The sequence below is a fragment of the Hyperolius riggenbachi genome, chromosome 2, assembly GCF_040937935.1.
Source record: "Hyperolius riggenbachi isolate aHypRig1 chromosome 2, aHypRig1.pri, whole genome shotgun sequence".
NCBI classification, from domain to species: Eukaryota; Metazoa; Chordata; class Amphibia; order Anura; family Hyperoliidae; genus Hyperolius; species Hyperolius riggenbachi.
This window is the reverse complement of record NC_090647.1, coordinates 171,828,515-171,844,156: the sequence shown is the minus strand read 5'-3', so window position 1 is coordinate 171,844,156 and position 15,642 is coordinate 171,828,515. Positions and strand designations below refer to the sequence as shown.

General features: G+C 42.8%; 1 protein-coding gene across 2 annotated transcripts in view; it reads right to left on the bottom strand.

Moving 5' to 3' along the window:
- The window catches only part of TDRD3 (tudor domain containing 3), a 415,364-nt gene extending 401,011 nt beyond the window's left edge, over positions 1-14,353 (bottom strand). For both annotated transcript variants that reach the window (XM_068267832.1, XM_068267833.1), the window contains exon 1: positions 14,138-14,353. In XM_068267832.1, coding sequence (XP_068123933.1) covers positions 14,138-14,181 — 44 coding nt within the window. In that variant the 5' untranslated portion in view covers positions 14,182-14,353. The remainder of the gene's footprint in view (positions 1-14,137) is intronic.
- Positions 14,354-15,642: the final 1,289 nt, after the last annotated feature.

Here is a 15,642-nt window from a genome sequence, read left to right as displayed (position 1 = left end):
ACCCCAAGGTATTCCGTTAGGAGTATGGTGAGTTCATAGAAGATTTTATTTATTTGTCACAAGTTAGCGGAAATTGATTTTAATTGTTTTTTTCCACAAAGTGTCATGTTCCGCTAACTTGTGACAAAAAATAAAATCTTCTATGAACTCACCATACTCCTAACGGAATACATTGGGGTGTCTTCTTTCTAAAATGGGGTCATTTGTGGGGTTCCTATACTGCCCTGGCATTTTAGGGGCCCTAAACCATGAGGAGTAGTCTGGAAATCAAATTCCGCAAAATGACCTGTGAAATCCTAAAGGTACTCATTGGACTTTGGGCCCTTTAGCGCAGTTAGGGTGCAAAAAAGTGCCACACATGTGGTATCGCCGTACTCGGGAGAAGTAGTACAATGTGTTTTGGGGTGTATTTTTACACATACCCATGCTGGGTGGGAGAAATAACTCTGTAAATGGACAATCGTGTGTAAAAAAATCAAAAGATTGTCATTTACAGAGATATTTCTCCCACCCAGCATGGGTATGTGTAAAAATACACCCCAAAACACATTATACTACTTCTCCCGAGTACGGCAATACCACATGTGTGGCACTTTTTTGCACCCTAACTGCGCTAAAGGGCCCAAAGTCCAATGAGTACCTTTAGGATTTCACAGGTCATTTTGCGGAATTTGATTTCCAGACTACTCCTCATGGTTTAGGGCCCCTAAAATGCCAGGGCAGTATAGGAACCCCACAAATGACCCCATTTTAGAAAGAAGACACCCCAAGGTATTCAGTTAGGAGTATGGGGAGTTCATAGAAGATTTTATTTTTTTGTCACAAGTTAGCGGAAATTGATTTTAATTGTTTTTTTTCCACAAAGTGTCATGTTCCGCTAACTTGTGACAAAAAATAAAATCTTCTATGAACTCACCATACTCCTAACGGAATACCTTGGGGTGTCTTCTTTCTAAAATGGGGTCATTTGTGGGGTTCCTATACTGCCCTGGCATTTTAGGGGCCCTAAACCGTGAGGAGTAGTCTGAAAATCAAATTCCGCAAAATGACCTGTGAAATCCTAAAGGTACTCATTGGACTTTGGGCCCTTTAGCGCAGTTAGGGTGCAAAAAAGTGCCACACATGTGGTATTGCCGTACTCGGGAGAAGTAGTATAATGTGTTTTGTGGTGTATTTTTACACTTACCCATGCTGGGTGGGAGAAATAACTCTGTAAATGGACAATTGTGTGTAAAAAAAATGAAAAAATTGTCATTTACAGAGATATTTCTCCCACCCAGCATGGGTATGTGTAAAAATACACCCCAAAACACATTATACTACTTCTACTGAGTACGGCAATACCACATGTGTGGCACTTTTTTGCAGCCTAACTGCGCTAAGGGGTCCAAAGTCCAATGAGCACCTTTAGGCTTTACAGGGGTGCTTACAATTTAGCACCCCCAAAATGTCAGGACAGTTAACACACCCCACAAATGACCCCATTTTGAAAAGTAGACACTTCAAGGTATTCAGAGAGGGGCATGGTGAGTCCGTGGCATATTTCATTTTTTTTTTGTCGCAAGTTAGAAGAAATGGAAACTTTTTTTTTCTTTTTTTTTGTCACAAAATGTCATTTTCCGCTTACTTGTGACAAAAAATAATATCTTCTATGAACTCACTATGCCTCTCAGTGAATACTTTGGGATGTCTTCTTTCCAAAATGGGGTCATTTGGGGGGTATTTATACTATCCTGGAATTCTAGCCCCTCATGAAACATGACAGGGGGTCAGAAAAGTCATAGATGCTTGAAAATGGGAAAATTCACTTTTTGCACCATAGTTTGTAAACGCTATAACTTTTACCCAAACCAATAAATATACACTGAATGGGTTTTTTTTTATCCAAAACATGTTTGTCCACATTTTTCGCGCTGCATGTATACAGAAATTTTACTTTATTTGAAAAATGTCAGCACAGAAAGTTAAAAAAATCATTTTTTTGCCAAAATTCATGTCTTTTTTGATGAATATAATAAAAAGTAAAAATCGCAGGAGCAATCAAATAGCACCAAAAGAAAGCTTTATTAGTGACAAGAAAAGGAGGTAAAATTCATTTAGGTGGTAGGTTGTATGAGCGAGCAATAAACCGTGAAAGCTGCAGTGGTCTGAATGGAGAAAAAGGCTCTGGTCCTTAAGGGGCGAAAAGACTGTGGTCCTGAAGTGGTTAAGCAATACCAGTTGCCTGACTGCCCTGCTGATCCTCTGCCTCTAATACTTTCAACCATAGCCCCTGAACAAGCATGCAGCAGGTCGGGGGTTTCTAACAATATTGTCAGAACTGACAAGATTAGCTTCATGCTGGTTTCTGGTGTAATTCAGCTCACTACTGCAGTAAAATAGATCAGCAGGACTGCCAGGCAATTAGTATTGTTTAAAAGGAAATAAATATGGCAGCCTCCATATCACTCTCCCCTTGGGTTCACTTTGATAAACATCCATTTTGCCGAAGTGCACGTGCAAGCATGCGCGTTATTTTAACTCCTCAATGGAGGGGAAATAGGGGTTAATACAGCAGTCTATCATCAAAATTCACAAAACAGTTATTTTCCAACTGACCACGCCTCTAAGACGGAACAGCAACAACTTAGTGTGGATCTCTTTGTTTCAACTGAGTTATTGGTTCATTGACAACTAATATAGCTGAGGGATCATGTGTAAATTAGGTTACGTTTCTACTGATCTGGAAGAGACCATGTAGGCATACCTATGAAACTGCCAACGGGAGATTTGGTCGCAGGGTAAATCCATTAAAAGGCTTACCCTGCTCCTCCACAAGTCCCAGCGGCATTATTTACTATTCCCCCTCCAGGCCGCCATGGTTAAAGGGGGAAAGACGTAATTCGGTTTCGAGCTATTGCTTGCTGCCACATTACAGTGTTTTTAGAGTAAAATGTGCTCTGTCTTTTGACGGCACCCAACTCACTGAGCGCTGCTATAGCCGTAGTTCCTATTACGGCCTATGGTGGCACCGGCATGCGCCCAAATCACCTGCACTGTTTTTACATGTAGACCTAGTAATAAGGGACATCAGAAATTTATAATTGAGGCTGAATTTTGTTTGTATTAAGCTTTGGAGTACTATCTCTACCAATAAGACTACTACTTCAGTACAAGAGAATTACAAAAGCATGACTAAGATGCAGGTTTCTGCATATAAACTCCACAAAAATAACACATTTGAAAGTCTTGTTCAAGGCATGGATTTATGCAGCAACAAAATACATTATGCCAGTTGTCACAGAAAAAATCCCAAAGAGATACCATACAATCATAACTTAAATGAATCTTAAAATAAATATACACAAAGTAACAGTGTTTATGACGGCCTTAAACTACATAAACATACAACACAAGATGACAAATATGTATTCCCAATCTGTTATATTTCTAAAAGTGTGTGGCATGCATAAATAAGCCATGAGAATTATGATACAAAATGGCTTTTTACAGAAGGCAGCATCAGTGGTGTGTCCCTTGTAGAGTAGTTATAGAATAATAGAGGAGGAAATAAAAAGGAAAGATTGCGATTGCTGTAGGCAGAAAAAATGATAAGCATTACATTTTCTTCTACTCTAAAATAAAATAAGACAACATTTCTACTGTGAGTTACACCTTTATCCAGCCTAAACTACTACGCGTTTGCCTAAATCCTGGGGTTCACACCTAGTGACCCAGCAGAGGGCCAACTACTGACCTTTTATAGCTAACAATAAGCAATACAGTAATTGCATGAAAATGACACTGTTATGGTTGGCATAGTACAATGACCTCCACATCTGAAAAAAAGAAAAATGAAAAAAAGAAATAAGAAGAGTCCGTACCACCGTTAACCCAAAAAATTGTTTCCAACTCCACCACATTACATTTTTGATATGCTGAGGGAGGTTGAAACAATCACTGTTGCCCTGCAGGGATCAGGACTCAATCCTTTTGGCAATAGTTTGGGGCCTGATGCTATACTATGGAGGGAGGCAGAAGGACAACAAGCAGTGCACTACAGAGCGGGAATGGGTAAGGAGGGGCAGCAATCAGTCAAGAAGATCTAGCCGGTCACATCTCTTGCTGATGCAATGGGAAGGGTCGAGGACTGCTGTACACACACTATATGCACAGCAGAGGCAATCTTTAGAGGCCACCTCGGCCAAAGTTAGTGTGGGTATATGAACCTTAAAAAGTGTACCCCATGTGACATGAGGAGATAAACATGTGTATGTATAGTGCCAAGCAATAACAACGTGGATGAGAAGATGAGACATAACCTCTGCTCAAATGATGCACAAGCTGTTTGGAAAGGGCTTAAAGGGATACTGTAGGGGGGGGGTCAGGGGAAAATGAGTTGAAGTTACCCGGGGCTTCTAATGGTCCCCCGCTGACATCCTGTGCCCGCGCAGCCACTCACCGATGCTCTGGCCCCGCCTCTGGTTCACTTCTGGAATTTCAGACTTTAAAGTCTAAAAACTGCTGTGCCTGCGTTGCCGTGTCCTCACTCCCGCTGATGTCACCAGGAGCACACAGCGCAGGCCAAGTATGGTCTGTGTCTGTGCCGTGCGCTTCTGGTGACATCAGGGGAAGCGAGGACACGGCAACGCAGGCGCAGTTGTTTTCAGACTTTAAAGTCTGAAATTCCATAAGTGAGACGGAGGCAGGGCCAGAGCATCGGTGAGTGTCTGCACGGGCACAGGATGCCTGCGGGGGACCATTAGAAGCCCCGAGTAACTTCAACTCATTTTCCCCCGACCCCCCTACAGTATCCCTTTAAGGCTGCCAATAACTAGAAGCCCCCCCCCCCCCCCCCCAAAGGAAACAAAACAGAAAACACCTGGCACGTTACTAGCAGGTGTTACTGCAGATTAAAGAACCAGACGGCACCAGCGGGTCCCCAGGTGTCATCCGCTTCCCCTTAGCTACTGTCAATGTCCCAGGTCTGAGCTCACCCCCTTTGGCTGTATGGAAGGCCGATGTTCTGTGCCACCTGTTGGTTGAACACCAGGAAAGCCTCCGGCCCTAATGGTATGTCACCAGCCTGTCTGAAAACCTGTTCACGGCAGCTCGCTCTTATCCTCACATGCATCTACACCAGGTCCCTTCAGGAGGGAAAGTTCCCGTGTGCGTCAAGAGATCCACCATCACCCCCGTTCCTAAAAAGCAGGGAGTCTTCGACCTCAACAATTTCAGTCTGTGGCCCTTACATCTGTCATCATGAAGACTTTCGAAAGAGTGGTCCTGTCCCATCTTAAGCACTCTATTCTGCCCCTACTGGACCAATTCTAGTCTAGGTACAGAGCAAACAGGTAAACTGTTGAGGCCATTAATATCTACCTGGAGCTCATCTGCGACCACCTGGATAAATCAGACTTGTGCAATCTACCAATCAGGCGGGGGGCCCTGTGCCAGGCCCGCCAATCATGGCTAAACACTGCTCTTGTCCCTTTTCTAAGTGCCACCTATAGTCTCGGAGGCAGGACCACGCATCCAGAGCAAGTTATTGGCCCCAATGACGGAGGTGCGGTCCTGCCTCAGAGACTATTGCCGCAACTTAGGAAAGGGAAAAGAGACAAGAACAGTGCCCCCCAGCCTGATTGGTGGATCGCTTCCTAAAGCCTTGTGTAGCTGCTCTATGTGCGGATACATCTGCACCACCTGACAGGAGCGGGATACCAGTAACACTGTACGTATTATGCTTTGGGGCAGAGCGCAAACACAGGGGGACGACAACGGGGAGGGGGGGGCGGGGCGGTCAGAGGACCGACCCAGGGGTACCAGGAGGAGGACACAGGGGGCAAAGAAGGATACAGGTGGAAGAAAAGAACAGAGTGGGGCAGAGGACGGAAACAGGGGGACCAGTGGAGGACACAGGGGGCAAAGAAGGATACGGGGGGCGGGGTGTAGGAAAGACACAGTGGGGCAAAGGAGGACACAGGGGAGCAATGAAGGACACGGGGGCCAGAGGAGGACACAACAGGTAGAACATAATTGAAAAGACACCCTTGCACCATGGATGTACCAGGTTTTGTATATATTATTTTCCCTAATTTTTGTCCTCTAAACCTAGGTGTGTCATATGGTCCTATAGTTTTATAGTCCGAAAAATAAGGTAATTAAAACATTTCTTCTGAAGAGGGTTGGCGCCACTTATAAGCAAAGTAAACTTATATCTGAAATTAACCTTGAAATTCACGTCTACCGCCCAAAGCTATATGGCTCTGTTCACCCCTCCACAACTGACATCTGCGGGAGGAAGGGGAGATAAATAGTAACGGAAACACTCAAAGAACAAGCTCTTCAAAACAATGTAAATTTTAAAATTAATATGTCAATTTCTCACATAAAGCTCACATCCAGATATGCTAAGACAGAGCCAGAATTTATTGTACATAAAGCATTCTTATACAGCATAACTGTAACTCCCATGCCAGACATTGCTTAGAGCAGTAGTAGTCAAGTTGCAAGACAGAGAGGAAAATGTATAACACTTTGACAATCATTACATACAAACCCACTCCCTCAAAAACTGTAACAAGTGAAAGGCATAATATAAACTGAACGCGAGGATTTCCAAATCATTTAAAAGCTATATTTAACTGAAAATAGTACAAAAATACCATGTCAAATATCGAAACTGAAAAATGTTACAGGTTTATAAAATGTACTGTATATGCTCATTTTGAATTTGATGCCAATAACAGAGTTAGACCCGGTTCACACTTGCGTTAGAATGGCAAACAGATCTGATCACCAGTCGATCTGATCCGTTTTCACTTCATTTCAGTTTCGCTGCTACCGTTCCATTTCCCCACATCCCCACCAGGCCCTCATCCCCAAAGTGTATTGTTCTATTTAGAATGGAGCATTTCTTCACTAGTGTGAAGAAACATTCCGTTTTCTCATTGCCCCCAATGCAGGGCTTCAGGATCAGTTTCCGTTCCGCTGGGCTTAGCGGTCCGGAAAAAATTGGTGTTGCAGGAAAGTTGCGGATCGTACGGAACGGATCCATTTGAACGGACGGATGTGAACAGATCCATATGTTAACACTGCATCCATTCGCATTCATAAGAATGGAACGTTTTTAAACGCCAGTGTGAACCAGGCCTAGGACAGTCGTGTTGCTAAAACTAGTGAACCAATTTAAGGACAACATTCCAAAACTGCAAAGAATTTAAGGAAAGAAGACTGTAAATAAAGATGTACCGTATAAGTGAAAAAAAATCATTGAATACAGAAAACAAATCTTGCTCCCACGCTGCCATCCTCAGCCTTCTCTATCGCCAGTACCGGGTCCCATAACTTCTGCCAGTTGAGGCCAGTTTGAGCAAGCGCAGTGTTGTGCTCCCATCTGTCTCTCCAGCAGAGAATAGTACTGCGCAGGTGCAGTACTATTCTCCGCCAGAGATGGAGGGAGCGCACCACACATGCATACCACTGGCTTTGACTGGCCGAAGTTACGGGACACGGTACCGGCGATAGAGAAGGCTGAGGGGGCAGCATGGGAGCAATCTGTGCGGATGGGGCTGGAGGAAGCCAAAGGTATGTATAAATCTTTCACTAGTCTTCGTCTCTGGTTTCCATTAAAGTGACACTGAAGCGGAAAAAACATATATAATGAATTGGTTGTGCAATGTGGATAATTAATCAAACATTAGTCATTTTTATTTTCAGATATATAGCTTTTTTTTATAACATTGCGTCATTCTACTAATTGCAGTTTCTACCATTTAAATGATTTCACAGAGTAGGCTAATTAACTCTTTGAAATTTGCAGAAAAATTATAAACAAGAAACAATGAGAGACAGTTGATATAAGTGCTTCAAAAGACAGTGCTGTCCACAACTTTATAAAGTCGCAGAGCTCAAAGAAGCTCTTTTGCATAGATAACAACTGAAGTTTCTTAACTCTTCTTGTATTGGAAACAATATGAGACTCATATCTGTTCTAATAATCTTTTATTTCTAAGCAGTACTACACATACAAATCATATCATAAGTTTATTTTCACTTCAGATTCCCTTTAAGTGTAAAAGGGCTTGGCATATTGCCAACATGACAAACAGATCATCCCACCCTGATCTGAATCTGATCTTGCAGTAGTCGGCACAGGCTGCGGAAGCGCGGTAAGTAACGAGGAATCGTTACAATCAGATATGCATGTCTGACTTTAAAAATAAGGTAACTGGTTTACTGCAGCAGCACAAATAACTTGTTTTTGGTTTAGTTCATTTTTGTGGACTAAGTTCGTGTATTTTTTTCCCTGACTCCAACTCCAGGTACCCAAATACTTTGACTGAGCATGGCTTTTAACTGTCCCAAACACACTAATGTCACAATGAATGACAATAGTGTTTGGTCCAATGAAATACGCCCAGTTCAGGACCATTTACGAGTGACGTGTTAGCCATTACCACGGTAACATGTCACTACGAGGAAAGAAGTTCTGCTGTAGAGAGTTTCTATCTGCACAGATCCTTCCACTAATGAGGCAGTGGAGGGTCAATTAGGTAATTATATCAAAAGCAGGGGAAACCAAGTTAACCATTACTCTTGTACAAGAGTTTTCTAATGCAGGTTTCATGTCACTTTAATGTTAGCGCCCCTCAAAAAAGGACACAATATAATGTTTCTGTGCTTCCTGGTTTGTTTGGCAATTACAAATACAGACAGCATGCTGCAGATTTCTGCATCATGCATCCATTTCCCATATAATGATTGTTAAACACATACGAAAATTTGGATTAAAACGTGAAAATTTTCATACAGGAAAACGTATGCGAAATGAAACATCTTAGTGGAAATAGACCCAAAGCTTTCCCTGTTCTCCCCTCCTAGAGTCATATAGGAAAAGTTCCCAATGCTGTTATCAGTGCTTATTGCACACTAGCTGATGGCCTGGCGTTGCCCAGGTAAATATTTGGCTGGTGTTGGCTCCGCCCACTTTTTCTAACCCTAACACACAATTACTCAATGAGACTCAATGAGTGCGGCCGCAAAGAGGGTACCAGCCAGCAGCGAAAGGCTCAATGAGAATCGGAGGAGCCTCTGCAGCATCCAGATTCCCTCGACTGTGGTATCGAACTTTTTTGTTTCCCAGGCTTGAGAACTCCTGTAATGTAATATGTGGCTTAACTGTTTCTGGACCAACGCAGTTGAAGTCTACATCCTGCTTGTGACTGAGGATCCGAAAGGACGTAGATTTCAACAATGGTTGCCGAGCATTCCCGCCGCTGTCTCCCCACAGCAGATCACTCCCTTTGCCATCTATACAGTGGCTTGCAAAACTATTCGGCCCCCTGGAAGTTTTCCACATTTTGTCATATTACTGCCACAAACATGAATCAATTTTTATTGGCATTTCACGTGAAAGACCAATACAAAGTGGTGTACACGTGAGAAATCGCAAGGGCAGGGTCCTCCTCCTAATGTTTACTGTTTTTGTCACAATATTTGTGCTGCTTGGAACTCTGTTTTACAATTTGTTAGTATATCTATGTTCCCCTTGTCGTCTTATTGTGCTTTGTAGAGCGCTGCGGAATATGTTGGCGCTATATAAATAAAAAATAATAATAATAATACATGATTCCAAACCTTTTTTACAAATAAATAACTGCAAAGTGGGGTGTGCGTAATTATTCAGCCCGAGTCAATACTTTGTAGAACCACCTTTTGCTGCAATTACAGCTGCTAGTCTTTAAGGTATGTCTCTACCAGCTTTGCACAGCTAGAGACTGAAATCCTTGCCCATTCTTCTTTGCAAAACAGCTCCAGCTCAGTCAGATTAGATGGACAGCGTTTGTGAACAGCGGTGTTCAGATCTTGCTACAGAGTCAAGGTGCAGGACTGATCAACGGTTATTGTAAACATGTAGTAGCAGTTATTGCTACTCAAGTGGGTAACACCAAATCCTTTACCCAAATGCAAATTGGATTTTTTTCAATAAAAACATGACTAAATAAGGTTGGTCTAATTTGCTCAAGATTTTAAGACTTTTTTGGAAAGGTGATGTTTAGGTTAAATACCTTCTGTTTTAAGAAGGCAAACTTCTGTTTTTCATTCATATAAAATATCAGTGTTCTACCCAGAAAATTTTTCCAGCCAGGTGGGGCGAGATGAGAGAATACAGGGCTGGTGCTTCTCTGCAAAACTCTGCTTACAGCAGAGAAGGAAGTGAGCCGATGACAGCCGGGTGCTCACCAAAACTAGCCGGGCGGAGCACCCGGCTAAATGGGCCTGGTGAGAACACTGAATATAATACATTTTTTAGGGTTCACAAACTTTCAAGTGCCACCTTATGCCTACCTACTGAACAATATTTTAACATGGCTGTCATTTTCCAGTATGGAAACAGGGCTTCAGCTGACACCGCATTGGGAACCTCCCCATGTGTATGTAAATAAAGGGGGGAGTGGTTCAGACTGACTTAGGAGGCTGTGCTGTGGGAATAGGCACACACAGTATTGTTGCCAATAGGGATCCAGACTGAGGGGACAGTTCGGGGCCAAATGCTATTTAAGGCTACAGCTTCATGACACGTTTAATTAATATGAAGGGAGAGAAAGACGAGTGGCTTCCAGCAGGCGGGGTAAGGAAGGGAATAATATACTATTGATATTCACCTTAGTAAAGTAAAGGCTCTGGGAAGCATAGAGCCTTCCTGTTCCTCTGTCCGGCCTGTCGTTTCATCTCTATCCTCCGATGTAACTATTTGACCTACTGGATCGAAGAGCTATATGGAACTACTTGCCTCTCTATTACACGCATGCACAGTAAGGATGCACTCATCCTTGGAGCTACTCGGGGACATGAGTAGTCCTAGAATGCCATTTGGCCAAATAGCTACACCAGTGGAGAGTGCAGGAATGACACATAGAATGGAGAAACCGGAATGCTTGAAGCTATCCAGAGCCATTCCTCTACTGATCACTTAAAGAGACACTGAAGCGAAAAAAAAATATGATATAGTGAATTGGTTGTGCACTATGAATAATTACTAGAAGATTAGCAGCAAAGAAAATATTCTCATACTTTTATTTTCAGGTATATAGTGTTTTTTCTAACATTGCATCATTCTATATTATGTGCAGATTACACAACACTCAGCATTCAAAATGAGTCTTTCAGAGCAGTCTGTGAACTAATGAACTCTCCTCTAGCAGAGGAAAAGTAAATAGTCCAGGAACATTACCTGACGCTGGCTCCCGGGCATCTTCTCCACGCTGCACCCGCTCCATCCCGGCGCTTCCTGTGTCACTCCGTGACCAGGAAGTTCAAATAGAGCGCCCTCTATTTGAACTTCCTGGTCACTGCAGTGACAGGAAGCGCCGGGATGGAGCGGGTGCAGCGCGGAGAAGATGCGGAGAAGACGCCCGGGAGCCAGCGTCAGGTAATGTATACCTGATCGGATCGGCCGCCGCTAGCGACGCGCTCCCTACCCGCAGGCGATCGAGGGTAATTTCCCGCACGGCACGATCGACGGACCGATCCGATTTCGGGAGGAATTCGGATCGGCGGGTGCGTTTAGCGCGAACGATTGGCAGCAGATTCGAATCTGCTGTTGAAACGGCCGCGAATCGGGCCAGTGTATGGCCACCTTTAGTCGGAGAGCTTAATGGATTGTTTGCAAAGAGATAACAACTGGAGTTTCTCAACTCTTCCTGTACTGGAAACAATTACACTGATGTATCTGATCTTAATGTTTTATTTCTTAGCTGTGCTACACATACAAATCATAATATCATCATTTTTTTTCGCTTCAGTGTCTCTTTAAGTGATTTTTCTTCACTTGCTTTAAAACAAACCTGTATTCAGAAAAAAAAACATTTACTAATTTCTTCATAATCTTTAAGCATGCTGGAAAGGTCTTTTACTTTGCAAATACATTTTCTCCTGTGTGTTACAGTGTTCTGGTGTCACCATGTCACGTGTGAGCAGTCCTGCCCACCTCTGCCAATCTTCTGGCTCTATCCACTCTCTTATTTGTGTGAATAGGAAAATAAACGGTCACGGTTGTTACCAGAGACACTACTACAAAACCCCATCACAGCCAATGCTGTGATATTAAATATCGCTCCATAGGGAGTGAATGCCCTGATATTTTCACTTACAGAGATTTTGCAGCAGTAGTTTGGAAACACTGCCTACATCAATGGTGACGCAAGGTTTCACATCAAGTCACAGTGATTCATTGCACCGACAGCTCTTTACTGGTTAAAGGACAACTGAAGTGAGGAGAATATGTAGGCTGGCATATTTATTTCTTGTTAAACAATGCCAGTTACCTAACAGACGTGCTGATCTATTTGGCTGCAGTGGTATCTGAATAGCACAGGAAACAAGAAAGTAGCTAATTATGTCAGATTTTACAATATTGTCAGAAACACCTATATGCCTGTTCAGGGTGTATGGCTAAAAGTATTATAGACAAAGAATCAGCAGGACAGCTAGACAACTGGTATTGCTTAAAGGAAATGTCCAGGATCATTAAAAGTAAAAAATCTACTTACCTGGGGCTTTCTCCAGCCCCTGGCAGACGTTCTGTGCCCTCAACCGCAGCTCCGGTCCCCTCCTGGCGAGGTCGGCATCTACTTACGCTTCAGGGTGCGGTTCACTGAGTCACACTGACATCATCTGCATAGATGCATAACTACTGCGCCTGCGCAGTACAGTCCAGATGACGTCAGTGTGACTCTGTGAGCACTGAAGCGCAGGAGGCATTTTGTACTGGAGGAGACCCTGGGCCATCGGTGGGGAGCAGAGCTGTGGCGAGGGCACGGGACGGCTGCCAGGTGCTGGAGGAAGTCCCAGGTAAGTAGATTTTTACTTTATAATCATTCTGCACCTTCCCTTTAAAGTCATACCATTGGTCGTGATTAAGGGGGGAAAAAAGCCAGATATGTACCTAAGGAGAGGAAAGGCTCTACTGCACACGCGTGAGTGTTTGTGCGTGTGCAGTCTGGAGCGGCTCATCATCGGGAACACTCGGGCCCTCAAAAACTTCCGAAGCCTCCCTTCGGTGGTGGACAAAGCAGTATTTTACCAAAGTGGTCAAATACTGCTACAGGGGATCCTGCGCTGGAACGGGCAGCAGGAGAGAAGAGGGAACGCTCATTAGGACCCAGAGCCTTCCCTCTCCTAAGTATCTGCTTTTTTTTTTTTTTTTTTTAAATCATGATTCCCAATGACTTTCCAAGGAAATAAATAAGGCAGCCTCTGTACGAGCACTGTAATAACAGCGCAGGAAATTTGGGTGCAGATGGCGCCACCATAGGCCATAATAGGAATTACGGCACACCGTCAATAACTACGCCGTCGTCAGAAGACGGAGCTGAAGTTGCTTTTAAAACACTGTAATTCTGCTTCCAGCAATAGATGGAAGCCGAATTACATCATTCCCCACTATCCACGTGGACCTAGAGGGGGAATAGTAATTAACACAGCCGGGACCTTGTGCAGCAGCAGGATAAGCCATATACCGGCTGTGTCCTGCACCCAAGTCTCCCGGCGGCCAGTTCATATGTATGCGCCTCCGTATCCCTCTTGCTTTGGTAGTTCTTTAAGCAAAACCAAATCCAGAAAAGAAAATAAAGTAATCTAAGCTACAAATATTTCAGTAACAGCTATGCACAAGTGTTTACAACTTATTCTGAAACTTGGTCTACTTTAAGACATTTTAGCCACTTTCCAGTGCTTACTCATGTGCCATGAAAGACATTTTTTGCCACACAAAAAAAAACTCTCTCTATGATATTCAAACATAAAAACTTAAACCACTCGGGTTGCCATTTTAACTTCCACCAAAAAAAACAAAGAGAATGAAAAAATTATGCACTTTAAGTTGCCTCTGACAAAAGATCTACAAAGTTTAAAAAGAAAAGCTATGAAAAGGGATGGAAAACTGTCAGGTACCTACAACAGCGTCATTAGTTTGCTATATCAGAAACAACAGTGCCACTAGTCTGTACTACAGACTGGTCTGAGGCTCTCCATATGGCATGGGGTGATCTCCAGTGAGTGGCACCTTTTACCACGTGTCACCTACTGTTTGGCATCAGTCAGAGCAGCAGAAAGCACTGTACAAGCTGAGCTGTGCATGTGTGTGGCAGCTTACCAGCCTTCCTCCTCACAGAGGGTCGCACAGGTCACTTCTGCCATGCTCTGGATCTCTCAGCAAACACAGTAAGTCTTCGCCAGCCACGCAGAGGACTTCCTATCTTTGCTAATTATTCATATATTTTCTATCTTTCATTAATGAAAGGTGTCCGGGAGCGCTGACACCTTCTCTGGTCGCACACGTCGCACGTTTGTGACGCTATGTACAACAATAGGTACAGCATTCACCCACCCAATAGACACTCAGCGGCTTTGCCAACCGGAGCAGAAGTTTGACGTCACATGCGCGACCTTTACTTGCAGGAGTCCACAGCCGCCATGACAGCTAAGGGAAACACTCAGACGTTTAGAATCATTAGGAAGGAGATTGGGCGTTGAAGATTTTTTATACGGGCAGCTAAGGGCACACTTTGAATTGGGGAGAAATAAATACTTCAATGCTGTTGTGGAAACGGAGTTCAACTTAGTTTTTAAATATATATACAGTTGAATGATCCCTTCATAGTAAACTCCAAGAGACCAGAAAAAGTAGTTTACTATATCAGAATTGGTCCTACATTGTATATTTAAACAGATGCGTTTGCTGGGACCTGAGGACGGAGTTTACTATAGCAAGAGCACTTGTCACTCGCTTTGTCTCTTGCTTCTGCTGCAGATGTCTATAGATCTAGAGAAGGGAATGCATTATTACAGTACTTCAAGTGTCCAAGGGCGTTTTCCACTTGCTGCATTGCTATGCGATTTTCAGATCGCTCGAGTTTTGCAGAACACAAGGCACCGCAATTAACCAGTTCACCCCCAAGGGTTTTTATCCTAACGGACCAGAGCAATTTTCAGTTGTCAGCGCTCCTCCCTTTTATTCCCTAATAACTTTATTACTACTTATCACAAGAAAATGATCTATACCTCGTTTTTTTCGCCACCAATTAGGCTTTCTGTGGATAGTACATTTTGCTAAGAATTATTTTATTCTAAATGCATTTTAATGAGAAAAACAGAAAAAAAAAGAAAAAAAATCATTATTTCTCAGTGTTCAGCCTTTATAGTTTTAAAATTAAACATTCTCCTGTGGATAAAACAAACACGTTTTATTTGCCCAGTGGTCCCGATAATTAAACCGTTTAGATTATGTCCCTACCACAATGTATGGCGACAGTATATTATTTTGAAATATAAGTGGTTATTTTTCTGTTTGTTCTGGCCATAATTACAAGCCCCTATGTAATAAATTAAAATTAATTTTCCCCCATAAAATATAGAATAAAAAAAGCTGAGTCCCTAAGGCAACTATTTTTTTTTTTTTTAAGCTGATTTTTTTTTTTTTACAAGTGTTTTTTTTGGGGGGGAGGGTTGGAAGTGTAATTTTATTAATGATGTGTATATACTTGAAAATGTATGTATTTTGTAAGTGTAATATACTTTTTGGCCACAAGATGGCGCTGGTGAACACTCATAGGACGTGTTCATTTTTTTTTTTTTTTTTTACACACTTTATTAAACTGT